Here is a 15,343-nt window from a genome sequence, read left to right on the forward strand (position 1 = left end):
GGGCAGCCCGGCGCGTGCCGTGACGTCACCGCGCCGCGCCCGAGGAAGGCCCCGCCCTGGCCCCGCCCCCGCTGCGTGTGGCTGAGCTGTGCGCTCGGGAGGACGGACATGGCGCGCGAGTTGAGAGCGCTGCTGTTGTGGGGTCGCCGCCTGCGGGCGCCGGCGCTGGCGGCCTTCCCGGGAGGTGAGGGCGGCCGGGCGGGCGGTGGCGGGGACGTGCGGGGCCCTCTGAGGCCTCGAGCCCGTTCCTTTTCCGTGGGAGGCGCGGAGGACTCTGTGAGATTGGTGCGCCCAGCGCGCGGCGAGCGGCGCCCAGGAGCGCTCAGGGCGACCTGGTTTCACCCGGCTCAGCCCCGCGCCGGACTGTCCAGGTCCCCCTCCAAGTAACGCGGTTGTGCCCCGGCCCGCGGGACTCCAGCAGGAGCTTCTGCCGAGCTCCTCAGGCCTGGGCGAGGCGGGGGCGCGCGCTTCTCGCTGCGGAGCTTCGCGAAGGCAGTTTCGGGGAGTGAATTCGGAGGGCGCGTGTTCGCTGGGAACGGACTTCACCAGGGTGCTCCTTTAAGCCCCCTTAGCTGTGCCTTCATTCCTCCCCGCCCCCGGGTTGTTTTGTACACGAGTTATGCATGAGCCACTTGCCCACTTGTGTACTCGGCGCAAATCCGAGTGCCCACTCCTCCCGGCACGGCACACGGCCGCGAGCCACGCTGAAAACCGGCACCCCGGGCCCTTATGTGCAGCCCGTGGACTCCGGGTTGTTGACCGCCGTATGGGCAGGGCCAGGAATTGGTAGGTACTCAAATAAATGTTGAAAAATAGAATGACCGTAATCTCTGATTTCTCCCCACTCGGAAGTAACCACGGGTGGACGTCTGAGCCTTCCTTCCAGTCTGTGCACGCTCAGTTACACACACGTATAAATAGACATATTTAACTGTTTTTAAGTAGAAAGGTCTAAACCATATATGCCTTGTGCTGCAGAATTTGTTTTAAAGCTCCCAGCATGGCTTACACATCTTTTCGTGTCAGTTTGCACCCGTCCACGGCTTTCCAATGGCTGCTTAGTATTCTATATTATGGACATGTCGTTATTTACTTAATATCATATTAATGGACGTAATAAAGATTATTTCTGGGTTCTTTGGTTGTTACAATGCTGTGTAGAATGGGCGAGTATTTAAATCTTTGTGCACATGTATGGCATTTCTTTAGAAGTACAGAATTCGAGTTTGAGAATTGATGGTTCACAGCCTTTGCATATTTGAAATGTTAGCTGATCTTGCCAAATTGCTGTCCAAAAAGACTTTATGAATTTTTATTCCCATAGGCAAGGAATGAGACTACCTATATCAAGGCATCTTCTCTAACACTGTGTATTACACCTTTTCCAAACCGGTGGTTTATAAAGCTATGTCTTATTTAATTTACATTTGCATGGATACTAGTCAGTAAGAATGCTTTTATTTGTTTAATGGCCAGTTGTGTATCTTCTGTAAATTTCCTCTTCATATCTTTCATACTTTTTTCTGTTACCTGAGTTTTAAACTTTGATGTAGTCTTTTTTTAAACAATGATTTTTTAAATAACATGCATTAACAAATAAGACAACTGTGAGTTTTATTACTGTTGCTTGTATCCATCATTTTCCTTCTTTTTGGGATTTATTTCCTGTTTTACCAGAGTATACCCTTGTGTTCATTTTGCAGAAAAATTCTTTGGGTTGTAAATTTTCTAAGCCATACTGTGTCTAACAAGATTTTTATTTTGCCCTCATCCTTGTATAGTAGTTTGGCTGGGTATTGTATTCCGCGTCAATAGAATTTTCCTTCAAAGAGTGATGATACCGCTCTATTGTCTTCTGGCACTTTTGTTACAGATGAGCAGTCGTATCAATTTGATTCGTTTCTTTTGTGGCTGACTTCCCTCTGCCAGAGGTTGATTTTTTTTTGTCTTTATTTATTGTTCATGTTCTAAGATGTTCTGAGTGTGTGTGTTTATAATTCATTTTTTTACCACATAGTGTCACTTCCATTGTGAAGATACGTCAGTTTTCAGCCCAGCCAATTTTTGTTCTGTTTTTTTAATCTCTTTCTCTTTATCTGTGTCCTCTCCTTCTGCAACTTGTGTTGTAATGATTCACGCGTTCTTTTGCTTGAATCCAAGATACAGACCTGTTCTTGGAAGCCTCCTATATTGCAAATGCCCTTGACATTGTCACCTATGTGGATAAATTTGAAGGTACAGTTGTTTGGATGGATTGAGTGATTGGTGAATTTAGCCAAGAAAATATGTCTTATACAATGCAGGGGAGAATGTGGTTATAAGAGAATTCACCTAAACAGAAAATTCAGAATCCTCTTATATTTTCTTCTCTTTTCCTGGGAAAGTATTGCCAAATTTTAGCATGTGCTTGGCTTCACATCCAGGACTCTGACCTCATGTCCCTATGATGCCAGTTCTTCTCATCCTTAGAATGTCTCTGTGAAGTGTGGGATAGAGTCTCTGTGGACTTTTTATTTTTCATTGTTACTCATTACTTAGTTGATTTAACAAATAGGTTTTGAATGCCCTCTGGGACTTCAAAGATGATGTGACCCTGCTGTCGGGGTCATAGGTTAGTGAGAGCACATGGCTGGCTGCCAGGCAGTGTATGGGGCCACTTTGGAGGCATATGTGACGTGCCAGGGAGCGCAGAAACACGTGGTTACCTACTTATGTAAGTTTCACAGAAGAGAGGCTGTACAAGTTGAGTCCTGAAAACATCAGGTGCAGGGTAAGGAGGTGCCTCTGAATAATTTGATTTGACAGAAACTGGGAGTATGTGGGAATGAGGGTTAATGAGGCTAAAAACTATGTCCTTTCTCTTCTGGGAGATGTAAACTCGTGGGTAGGAACCACATCTTTCTGTAATCATCAGGATAGTCACGGCGCCACACCTGGGCCAGTACTTGGAGTCCCCAGCTGCAGTCACTGCAAGGTCCACACACACCTGACTTTCTACATGCCCTCAGTGCTAGGTGGCCGATTACAGGTAACGTCGTCTCTCGTGAATCTTAAGTTGACTGATGGTTGGAACCAACAATATTTCAACCAAATAGTTCTTTCCCCTGGTAAAATGTGGTTAGTCATTATAGCAGCAAGGGATATCAGAAGCTGGTAATCTGGAAAATATAATGTTGATAAAAATATAAACTGCCATCAGACCTTTTCACCAGAGCTCCAGCAAGTATCAGAAGTAACTGAGGGTCGGCCCAGTGGCACAGCAGTTAACTTCGCACGTTCTGCTTCGGCGGCCCAGGGTTCGCCGGTTCGGATCCCGGGTGTGGACATGGCACCGCTTGGCAAGCCATGCTGTGGTACGTGTCCCACATATAAAGTAGAGGAAGATAGGCACGGATCTTAGCTCAGGACCAGTCTTCCTCAGCAAAAAGAGGAGGATTGGCAGCAGATGTTAGCTCAGGGCTAATCTTCCTCAAAAAAAAAAAAAAAAGCTGATTTGCTGGAAGACAAATGAGAAAGCTGCCTCCCCAAGAAGAGATCCAACCCTGAGGATTCAACGACAGCCTCGCTTTCCAAAAGCAAATGCAATTGTGTTGTAAGGCAGGGAGGGTAGCAGGTTGGTCATTTCGCGTGGGTATGTAGCTGCCATGACCACCACAGTCTCTGAACCCTGTTTCCTAATTGCCCCAGACTGCCTTGTTCTCACCATTGATGTTACCAGAACAAGAGCGTGAGGCAGCCATGGTAGGACTGGTTGGTGCTCCAGTTAATGTCTTATGCCTTTCTCTAATGTTCTCTGTAAGCTGGAGCCTTTGCTGGAATCTTCTGCCTTGGAAACGAGAGTTGTAAAGGGTGGGGAGTCCGTTCCAGGCACCAGAAAGGTCAGAAGAGCAGGGTTCCCCTCTTTGTTTCAGGGCTCAAGCATTGCAAATTTGTTTTATTTCCCCACACTGACCTCACCTGAGCCTTGTCCAGCTGCAGCCTCCCATTTGCTGCTCTGATTCTTCTGTTGATTTATTTTGCTGTCTTCCTCTGCTCTCACTTTGGGTCCCATACTGTTTAATTTCCACCCTCAACACTTCTTGTGCTGCAGCCTTCACAAGAATTCAGGCAAATTTCCAGTGTTCCCACGCTGTTCTTTTCAGGAAAAGAGGAGTAGCACTTGCCAGTCAGATTTCGCTCTCGGGGAAACAGCTATTTATGTTGCTAATATAATGTGACAGTTTAGGTTTCTATCCTTAACTCCTTGCGCTCTGATTGACATTGCCACCCATATAACCCATGGTGCTGTGGTAGGCGCTGAGGGCCCTCGCCAGCGAAGCATGTAGGCTGAGGAAGGAGGTGTGGCGTGGCTGCCGGAGAGGCAGCAGGTAGCCCCTTGGCATGAGGGCGTGAGAGCTTGGGTAGGAACAGGGGGCCGGAGCTATCTGAGCTGTCTGCAAAAGAACAGACCAACCCAAATGTAATAGATCAGCAAAGCTAGTAGTTGGCCAGAACTAAGACAAAAGAAAAAATCTCCGAGTGTTTTGCTACCCCTGGGCAAGAAGAGAGGGAATGCAGCTTGAAGGATGAGGGAGGGAGGTTAGGTTGATGAGAAAACGGTAAGAAAATAAACATTTCTCACCCCTCAGATGTCAAATACCGGGTCGTAACAGGGCAAAGGTGATTTCCATGAGGGAGACTTTCTGAGGCCAGTGGTGGTGGTTGCTGTCTCAAACCAAAATACTGTGAGATCAGTGAAATGTATCCAGTTCACACTCAAGTGAAACACTGTAGGTTCAAAGCCAGAGATGTTCTTGAATTGCATTTTTGGTGCCCTCAGTATAGCTAGCTAGAATTTTGTTTTTTTTGACTTTCAACACCATTTTATTTATTTATTTATATTGCAGTAACATTGGCTTGCAACATATAAATTTTGGGTGTACATCATTATATTTTCATTTCTGCGTAGATCACATCATGTTCACCACCCAAAGACTAATTACTATCCATGACCATACACATGTGCCTAATCACCCCTTTTGCCCTCTTTCCCTCCCCACTTCCCCTCTGGTAACCACCAATCCAATCTCTGTCTCTGTGTGTTTGTTGTTGTTTTTGTCTTCTGTTTATGAGTGAGATCATACGGTACTTGACTTTCTCCCTCTGGCTTATTTCACTTAGCATAATACCCTCAAGGTCCATCCATGTTGTCACAGATGGCCAGATTTCATCCTCTTTTATGGCTGAGTAGTATTCCATTGTGTATATACCGCATCTTCTTTATCTGTTCATCCCTTGATGGGCACCTAGGTCGCTTCCAAGTCTTGGCTATTGTGAATAATGCTGCAGTGAACAGAGGGGTGCATATATCTTTACACATTCGTGTTTTCATGTTCTTTAGATAAATACCAAGCAGTGGAATAGCTGGATTGTATGGTAGTTCTATTCTTAATTTTGGGTGGAATCTCCATACTGTTTTCCATAGTGGCTGCACCAGTTTGCACTCTCACCAGCAGTGTATGAGAGTTCCCTTTCCTCCACATCCTCTCCAACACTAGTTATTTCTTGTATTGTTAATTATAGCCATTCTGACAGGCGTGAGGTGATATATCATTGTAGTTTTGATTTGCATTTCCCTGATAATTAGTGATGTTGAACATCTTTTCATGTGCCTGTTGACCATATGTATATCTTTTTTTTTCTTATTTTTTATTTTTTTGAGGAAGATTAATCTTGAGCTAACATCTGCTGCCAATCCTCCTCTTTTTGCTGAGGAAGACTGGCCCTGAGCTAACATCTGTGCCCATCTTCCTCTACTTTATATGTGGGACACCTGCCATAGCTTGGCTTGCCAAGCGGTGCCATGTCCGCACCCAGGATCCGAACAAGCAAACCCCGGGCTGCCAAAGTGGAATGTGTGCACTTAGTCGCTGCGCCACCAGGCTGGCCCAAAAGCCATCTGTATATTTTCTTAGGAGAAATGTCTGTTCAGATCTTTGCCCATTTTTTAATTGGGTTGGTAGTTTTTTTGTTATTGAGATGTATGAGTTATCTGTATATTTTGGATATTGACCCCTTATCAGATAAATGGTTTGCAAATATTTCCTCCCAATTGTTAGGTTGTCTTTTCATTTTGTTGATGGTTTCCTTTGCTGTGTAGAAGCTGTTTAGTTTGATGTAGTCCCATTTGTTTCTTTTTTCTGTTGTTTCTCTTGCCCAGTCAGACATGGTGCTTGAAAATATGCTGCTAAGACCGATGTCAAAGAGTGTACTGCCTATGTTTTCTTCTAGAAGTTTCATGGTTTCAGGTATTACATTCAAGTCTTTAATCCATTTTGAGTTGATTTTTGTGCATGGTGTAACGTAATGGTCTATTTTCATTCTTTTGCATGTATCTGTCCAGTTGTCCCAATACCTTTTATTGAAGAGACTTTCCTTTCTTCATTGTATGTTCCTGGCTCCCTTGTCGAAAATCAGCTGTCCATAGATGTATGGTTTTATTTCTAGGCTCTCGATTCTGTTCTGTTGATCTGTGTGTCTGTTTTTGTGCTAGTACCATGCTATTTTGATGACTGTAGCTTTGTAATATATTTTGAAATCAGGGAGTGTGATACCTCCAGCTTTCTTCAGGATAGAAATTTTCTTAAACACCGTCCTGTTCATTCTTGATATGGAACACTTCCCTTTTACTGGGAAGCTGCTGTTTGCTTAGTCCAAAGAAGTTCTGTAGCATTTAGTAAAGGTAGATTTCAGGGTGTTTACTTCTGGTATGGCTGGTTATTTCTGCTAAAGCCCCTTGGAATTAAAGACCATGAGAGTTGTAGCTCAGGGACCAGTGTCTGGTAAGGGGTGTCATCTCTGCCCTCTTTTTAACCAGGTGAGTGCCCATAGGTCAGGTCAGTTGAATTCAGGTGTAGCTGAGTCATGGATGTGACTAATTTTAAAAGAATGGTTCGGTTATTTAGCAGCCATATAGTCAAGAAATGTGATTAGAATATAAAAAATTAATTTTGAAGTAGCTAAAGTGAATATCATATTTTAAAAAAGCAGAAAACTATATAGCAGTACTATTAAGAACAGATAGAAAGGTTGACATCTTTCTAGTGGACTTGGACATCTCAGGTAGCTGATGTGGCGCTGTGAGGGAGAAAGGAAGAGAGCGCGTCACCACTGCAGTTCACACACGCCAATATTCTAGCGTTTACAGGGAATGGAGCACCCGAGGGAATTTTCCATGAAGCTTACTTTTAAAGTAGTAAAACGTATCATTTTTACCATTATGATCTGAAGTCTTTTTTTTTTTGAGGAAGATTAGCCCTGAGCTAACTGCTGCCAATCCTCCTCTTTTTTCTGAGGAAGGCTGGCCCTGAGCTAACATGTGTGCCCATCTTCCTCTGCTGTATATGTGGGACGCCTACCACAGCATGGCTTGCCAAGCAGTGCCATGTCCGCACCAGGGATCCGAACCAGTGAACCCTGGGCCGCCAAACAGAGCATGTGCACTTAACCGCTGCGCCACCGGGCCTGCCCCTGAAGTCTTTCTAAAGCACTTTTTCTTTATTTTTTATTTTTTTCAATTTTTTTTTTTTTGAGTAAGATCAGCCCTGAGGTAACCTCTACTGCCAATCCTCCTCCTTTTGCTGAGGAAGACTGGCCCTGAGCTAATATCCATGTCCTTCCTCTACTTTATATGTGGGATGCCTATCACAGCATGGCTTTTTGCCAAGTGGTGCCATGCCTCCACCTGGGATCCAAACCGGTGAACCCTGGGCTGCCAAAGTGGAATGTGCATGCTTAATGGCTGTGCCACCGGGCCAGCCCATAAAGCACTTGATCTTTGGATGGAACCTAACTGAATCTTTCTTTGATGTTTTCAGGGTCATTATTGTGAATGGTAATTTACAGTCTTCTGTGGTAATACACAGGCCCCTGCAGGGCCACTGGGATGTGCTGGCTCCTTGTCTCTAAGATGTCCCCGCTCTGAAACTGCGTTTTGAGTGTCCTTGTGTTTTCAGTCTCTGTTACCCTCCTTTAACTTGCCGGGCCTCCCTGGGGCCGTGTTCCCTCCTCTCCTCCTGGTTTTCAGATGTGGGCCGTAGGAGGATTGTGAGTGGGGGCAGCAGTGTTGCTTGGGTGCAGCTAGGGGTATGGATTTTATGGCCTGTGTTTTGACTGTTCCCTTTTTGTCTTGTTTCTTTGTGTTCAGGGAGTTGATGTTTCTTGTTGGAGTGTCAGTATAGCTTAGTAGAGAATGATTAGAATAGACCCTGAATCATAGGCAGGTTTAAGAAGCAGTGAAAATATTAGAGAATGCCAAAGGTAAGAACTAGAGATTTTTGAGGGAATACAAGTCTTTATTTGATACATAAGTAGAAAGTGAAGAGCTTTCTGTCTAGAGTATTGATAGACTTAAATCTTACCTGAAGTAATTACAGAACTTCAGAAACAAAATGTTTGGAGAAATTTCAGAGGTGAATAGCTAACCTGTGGTATCTGGTGAAAATTGAAAAGTAATGAAAAAAATTGAGAAATAATGAAACTCTCTGAGTTGACTAAAGCAGAGAATTTCATGCTTATGAGCATAAAACTATGGTAAAATAATTGGAAGCATTCTGGGGAAAAAAGAGGCTACATTCCAAAGAACTACAGTTTTTTGAATATGATATTTCCAGTTTGTGGGAGAGCATTAATCTGCTTTTCGCTGATCTGGAAGTACCTTTAGTTTACAGAATTTTAAACTTACAAAGTAAATGTATTTATTTATTTATTTATTTATGTGAGGAAGATTGTTGCTGAGCTGTGCCAATCTTCCTCTGTTTTATGTGGGATGCCACCACAGTGTGGCTTGACAAGAAGTGCTAGGTCTGCGCCTGGGATCTGAACTGGCAAATCCCAGGCCACTGAAGCAGAGTGCATGAATTCAACCACAATGCCACGAGGCCAGCCCCACTAAATTTCTTTTTTAAAAAATATTTTACAGGGACTGGCCCCGTGGCCGAGTGGTTGGCTTCATGCACTCCGCTTTGGTGGCCAGGGGTTTCACTGGTTCAGATCCTGGGTGCGGACATGGCACCACTTATCAGGCCGTGCTGAGGCGGCGTCCCATGTAGCATGACCAGAGGCACTCACAACTAGAATATGCAACTGTGTGCTGTGGGGCTTTGGGGAGAAGAAAAAAAAAGTTAAAAAAATATTTTACAGAATCTGAAGCTTTAAACTTAGAAATGTTTAGGCTGAAATTAGATGAGTGAATTTCAAACTTTTTTCTTCATGGGCTGCCTGTAAGAAATGCATTCACATTGTGACCTGCTATACAAATATATGTATACTGTACTAATATGTGTACATGTTTAGCTGAAAGTTTTGTAAATACCCTTATTATGCTATGCATTCTTTTACTTTCCATTTCATTATTTTAAAAAGTTCTAGTTTAACCCACTAAATTGATTTCATATCCAATGAGTCACTGATCTTGACCTGTGGTCTGTGAAACACTTCGTGTTGTGTGGCTGTGCTTTCTGAGAAAACAACCACGTGTCTATCAAGGGCCTGCTCTGACTCTGGCATGATTATGGGAAACTTAAAGACATGAGACAGTCACAGGCTGAGCCCTCTGGGACGTCTCCTACATAGTGCAGCAATATCAGTTCATTAAACAAACATCTGTTGTGCCTGCTGTGCGCCTGGCACTGCCCTGGGTGCTGTGGGCTGCCCATGGAACAAAACCGACAAGAATCCTGGCCCTCAATGGTGCTGGCGTGGAGTGGGGTCGGATGCAGATGAGTCAATGCTGGCCGGATGTTACATAATCAGTTCTATGAGGAAACCAAAGCAGGGAGGGGATCCCAATAGAAATCGGGTGGTCGCTGAAGACCTCCTGTGGAAGGTGGTATTTAAGTGAAGCCTGGAAGGAGGTGAAAGTGTCTGAAGAAGGGCATTTCAAGCAGAGGGAGCAGCCAGTGCCAGGGTCCTGAGGCAGGAGTGGGCTGGCATCTTGGAGGACAGCAAGGAGGCCGGGGCCAGCGCTGGGGGCGCCCTTGAGTCTAGTTGTAGTAGTGTGCTGCTATGTCTGTGTGTCTGTGACTTCACAGATTGAGATTTGGGTGATGGGTAAGACTAGGTATTAAATTAGAATTCAAGCTAACTGCGTGGGCGTTTTCTGAGAAAATCTTTTCTGCATTTTTCTTTTTTAAGGGTTTTAATTTTTCCTTTTTCTCCCAAAGTCCCCCGGTACATAGTTGTGTATTTTTAGTTGTGGGTCCTTCTAGTTGTGGCATGTGGGATGCACCTCAGCATGGCTTGACAAGAGGTACCATGTCCGCGCCCAGGATTCGAACTGGCGAAACCCTGGGACGCCAAAGCAGAGCGCACGAACTTAACCACTTGGCCACGGGGCTGGCCCCTCTGCATTTTTATTGATGAGAAAATAGTGCTGTTTTCTGGAACAAACTGGCACAGTGAAAAAATCTCCTTCCACCATCCCCGGCGGTGCCAGGAAAAGCTTCTGCAGCACTGTGCATGTACCCACCCTATTCCGTTAGCGAGGAAGAGAAACTAAACTACCCTGAGTCTTCTTAGACTTTCCGTGTAGCCTGTTGTGGGGTTCATTCCACATCGAGGCCTGGACTCTAGTGTCCCAGTGTGGGCACCCCTCCACTTGTTTAATCCTCTCCTGATGGACAATTAGGTTGTTTCCAGGCTTTTGTTCTTTTTAAATCACACACGGCACTGCCAATGGGTTTTCACAGCTTCACCAGCCACTAGCATAGCAGGATTTTTAAAATCGTTGATTTTGATAGTGAAAATACTGTCTTGTTTTAAAATGTGTTTCTTAGTTATGAATGTGGTAAAGCATCTTTTTCTGTGATTCAAAGCCATTGATATTTCTCGTTTTTGTGAATTACTGTTTTTCTCTTGTGCTGTTGGCCTTTTTCTTATAGCTCTGTAAGCGATCTTGCTCTGTTGAGGAAACCAGCCCTCTGCCGTGTGTTTCAGATTTTTTTCCCTAGTGTGTTTGCCTATGGACTTTAACTTTTTGGTAGTAAGTTAATTTTTTTTTAAAAAAATTAAGAAATATTTTTAATTGAGCTATAATTAATATATAAACATTATATTAGTTTCAGGTGTACAACATAATGATTCCATGTTTGTGTATACTGCAAAATGATCACCACAGTAAGTCTAGTTAACATTCATCACCTCACATAGCTACAAATTTCTTTTCTTGTGATGATAACTTTTAAGATTCTTTTATGTTTACTTTTATGTGGTCCATAAATTTATGGTTCTTTGGGCTATGTGTCTTATTTAGAAAGGGTTTCCTCACTCTTAAATCATTAAAGATCTCAAGCTGGTCAACATCATTAGCCATTAGGTAGGGAAATGCAGATCAAGACCACAGTGAGATACCACTTCACATCCACTGGGGTGGCCATAATAAAAAACATAGGCAATAACAGGCACTGGCGAGGATGTGGAGAAATCGGAGCCCTCATACACTGGCGGGAATGTAAAACAGTACAGTCTGGCAGTTCCTCAAATGGTTAAACATAGAGTACCATTTGACCTAGCAATTCCACTCATTTAAAACATTTAAATTTAAGTATGTCCATAATTAAATTTAAAAGATATGTCCAGGGGCCGGCCCCGTGGCTGAGTGGTTAAGTTCGTATGCTCCACTGCGGCGGCCTAGGGTCTCGCCAGTTTGAATCCTAGGCACAGATGTGGCACTGCTCGTCAAGCCATGCTGAGGTGGCATCCCACATGCCACAGTGAGAAGGACCTGCAACTAAGAATATACAACTATGTACTAGGGGGCTTTGGGGAGAAAAAGGGAAAAAAAAATCTTAAAAAAAAAAAATAAATAAATAAAACATATGTCCATACAGAAACTTGTACACTGATATTTATAGTAGCATTATTCTTAATATCCAAAATAAGTGGAAACAACCCAACTGTCCATCAACTGATGAATGGATAAACAACATGTGGTCTGTCTGTATGGTGGAATATTATTCAGTCATAAAAAGGAGTGAGGTATGATATGTGCTACAGTGTGGATGAACCTTGAAAACGTTAGGTTAAGTGAAAGAAGCCAGACACGAAAGACCATGTATAGTATGATTCCATTTATGTGAAATGTCCAGAACAGGCAAATTCATATGGACAGAAAGTAGTTGCCAGGAGCTGGGGGCAGGGAGAATGGGGAGTGACTACTAATGAGTCTGGGGTTTCTTTCTAGGGAGATAAACATGTTCTGGAATTAGATAGTGGTGGTGGTGGTTACACTACTTTGTGAATATACTAAAAAGCATTGAATTGTGCACTTTAACTGGGTGAATTATATCTCACTATAGCTGTTTTTAAAATATCTCCTGTTTCTTTCAGTACTTGTAGCTTTTATTTTCACTTTTATAGCCCATCTGGAATTTGTTTTAATAAGTGAGGGAGGAAATTGATCTTAATACCATGGCTTTAAATTAATGTGCTTTTCATATTTGATAATAGTATTTCCTCATGTTTTTCAAAAATGTCCTAGATATTTATGCACTTTTCTTTTTCCATATGAATTTTAGAATTAGCTTGAATAGTTAAAAGAAAATCCTGTTTGAGTTTTCACTGGGATCATGTTAAAAATATAGACTAATTTAGAGAATTTACATTTTTAACTATTTACTCCTCCTGTTCAAGGACATTTCCCCAAGCTTTCGGTATCCCTTTGTAACTATGTTTTATGTCCTTAGTAAATTTTTTTTAGTGTGTTTTGTAATTGGTAATTTTTATAAATGGTCTTATAAATAAGTTATTTTGTGAGTAGGTTATTGATATATACATAGTACAAAATTCAAAAGACACAAAGGTGTGTCCAGTGAAAAGCACAGCTCTGTCACTACTGTCCTCAGACTCTAGTCCCCTTTCTGTGGGAACCCCCTTAGCCAGTTTCTCGGGTCATTGCAGAGGTGTGTTGGCTTATGAGAATGATAAGCATGTGCATGCACACACATGTATTTAAACATCTTGGTAGCACATGGAATCACTGTTTTGGACCAGGTTTTTTTCCTTAATGTATCTTAGAGATAATTCATCGTCAGGACACGTTACACACAGAGTTGCTTCATTATTCTATGTTTGAGTGTTCCGTTACATATATGTAATTCTCTACTATGTCCTATATGTACTATATGTAATTACTATATGTAATTCTCTAATTCTCTACTGATAACTCTCCACTGGTCATTGGCCTGTGACACCTGGGAGGCCTCTACACTGGATCCTCATCTGGGGTGTCTGTATGGGCCTTCCTGTGACCCTGACATTGACAGTCAGTGGGAAGGGGTTAGCCCTTTTGTGACGGCCACTTTTTTTTAGAGTTTAGTTGTTGTTTTGAATAATTAAGTATTTGATTGAAAAGGTATCTATTGAGAAGGCTTGCTCTCAGCCTGGTCACCCTCCTGTATTCCCCTCCCCCTGCCTTCATAGGTCATCACAATTAGTTGCTTGGGTATCCTGCCAACAATTATATGAAAACAGTGGGGATGTACATCTTTCTTCTGCAAGGATATATGTTTTTCTGTATTCTGTCATTCACTTAATAGATCTTGGAGAGCTGGCTGTATCAGCATGTAGTTTCCTTGTTTGTTGTTTTTTTTATAGCCACGTGGTGGTGGTGGTGGTGGTGGTGGTGGTAGTAGTAGTAGGAGTGTGTCAGGAGGCACCATGGTTTGTTTACTATCCTCTGTAGATGGACATTTAGGGGGTTTCCAGGCATTTGCTGTTATAAAGAGTGTTATAATGTGTGGCCTTTCGTCTCTGTCTTTATATATAGGTTCAGGTGTATGCATAGAATAAAGTCCCCAGATGGAACTGCCGGACTAGAGGGTACGTGCGTCTGTAATCTTGACTGATAGGGCCAAATCACCTTCCACTGGGCTCAGGCCGCTTCCCGCTGCCCTGAGCGGTTTCCCCACAGGGTTACAACAAGTGCTGTCTGCAAGTTGCTCCTCGCAGTCATCCAGTGCAGTTCTGTTGGCATCTCTCCCTTCATCAGAGCTGGTGGTGATTGACCGTGGTTTGAACTGGAGCACAGCACAAAGTGGGGCCCTCTGATCAGGGAGTGTTGATTGAGTTCTGCTGGGCCTGCAGCAGTTCTGCGACTGCCTTCGCTTCATACCTGCGGGTGGGCTCCAGCTCCGGTGTACACCACTCCAGGTGGGCTTCAGGGAGCTCCAGCCCCCCTCACCCCCACGTTGTGTCCCACAGGCGAGACTGTGGGAAGCTCCTCTGCTTATGTCAGCCCAGGTTTCCAGAGGCTGTGTGAACATCTCTTCGTTTGCAAGTTCAAAGTGGACCCAGAGAGGTTGAAGCTGGCAGCTAATCCCCAGAAGCTTTCTTTTCTTTCGTTCTTCTTCTTCTTTTTTGGTTAAATGCATTCATCTTAAAAGGAGTGCATATAATATTGTATGTGCAGTTTTAAAAAGAAAACAAAGTGAATACCCATTACCCAGTTTAAGAAATAGAAATTACTGGTCCCTTGAAGACCCTGTGTATCCCTCCCTGATGCATCCCCTTCTCTCTCCCAGAGGTAATTGCTGACCCGAATTTTCTGGTTTCTATTCCTTTGCTTTTCTTTATATTTCTGCACATATGTATGTATATATACACACATGTATGCACATTAATATCCACACACTGTTTGTTGAAATCATACTGTGTGTATTCTACTGGGACTTTGCTTTTTTGGGTCAACATTATGTTTTCTTAATAGTGTAGTTCGTTATTTTTCCCTGCTTATTCTGTTGTGTTAATGTCCCTTCATTTCTTCATGAATAATTGCTGACATATACCTAAGTGGAATTATTGGATCATTTGGTGTGCCCCAACTTAGTAAGATGCAGAATTATTTCCCGGGAAGGCATCGCCGCATACTCTGCCAGCAGCGTCTGCAGGTCCCCTTCGCTCCACACATCCCGTGCTTGGTGTTCTCAGACTTGTTAATCCTTGTAGGTAGGTGGGTGTTAAATGATATCTTGTGTCTGTGTATGTTTATAAGATATACATCAGAAAGTGCATAAACTACATGTACAGTTCAATGCAATAGCATTATCTGTGAGATTTATCCATGTCACTGTTCTGTAATATTCCATTGTATGAAAATACTACAGCTTATTTCTCCATCCTGGACTCAGACAGTTGGGTTGTTCCTAGTGCCTCACAGGGGCACACCTCCCCAGGTATGTAGCTAGGAGAGGAGGTGGTGGGGGTTTAGGGGCTGCCTTTGTGTTACATAATTGTGACTGTTTGCCAGTGTGGATCCTGATTTACGTTCCACCAACTATGTCTGAGAGCCCCACCGCGCAACATCCTC

At 43.4% G+C, this 15,343-nt stretch overlaps 1 protein-coding gene across 1 annotated transcript in view; it reads left to right on the forward strand.

Annotated features, from left to right (window-relative positions):
- Position 1: 1 nt before the first annotated feature.
- The window catches only part of TRAP1 (TNF receptor associated protein 1), a 54,947-nt gene continuing 39,605 nt past the window's right edge, over positions 2-15,343 (forward strand). The window contains exon 1 of the mRNA XM_008523385.2: positions 2-184. Coding sequence (XP_008521607.1) covers positions 109-184 — 76 coding nt within the window. The 5' untranslated portion in view covers positions 2-108. The remainder of the gene's footprint in view (positions 185-15,343) is intronic.

This window comes from Equus przewalskii, chromosome 12, assembly GCF_037783145.1.
Source record: "Equus przewalskii isolate Varuska chromosome 12, EquPr2, whole genome shotgun sequence".
NCBI classification, from domain to species: Eukaryota; Metazoa; Chordata; class Mammalia; order Perissodactyla; family Equidae; genus Equus; species Equus przewalskii.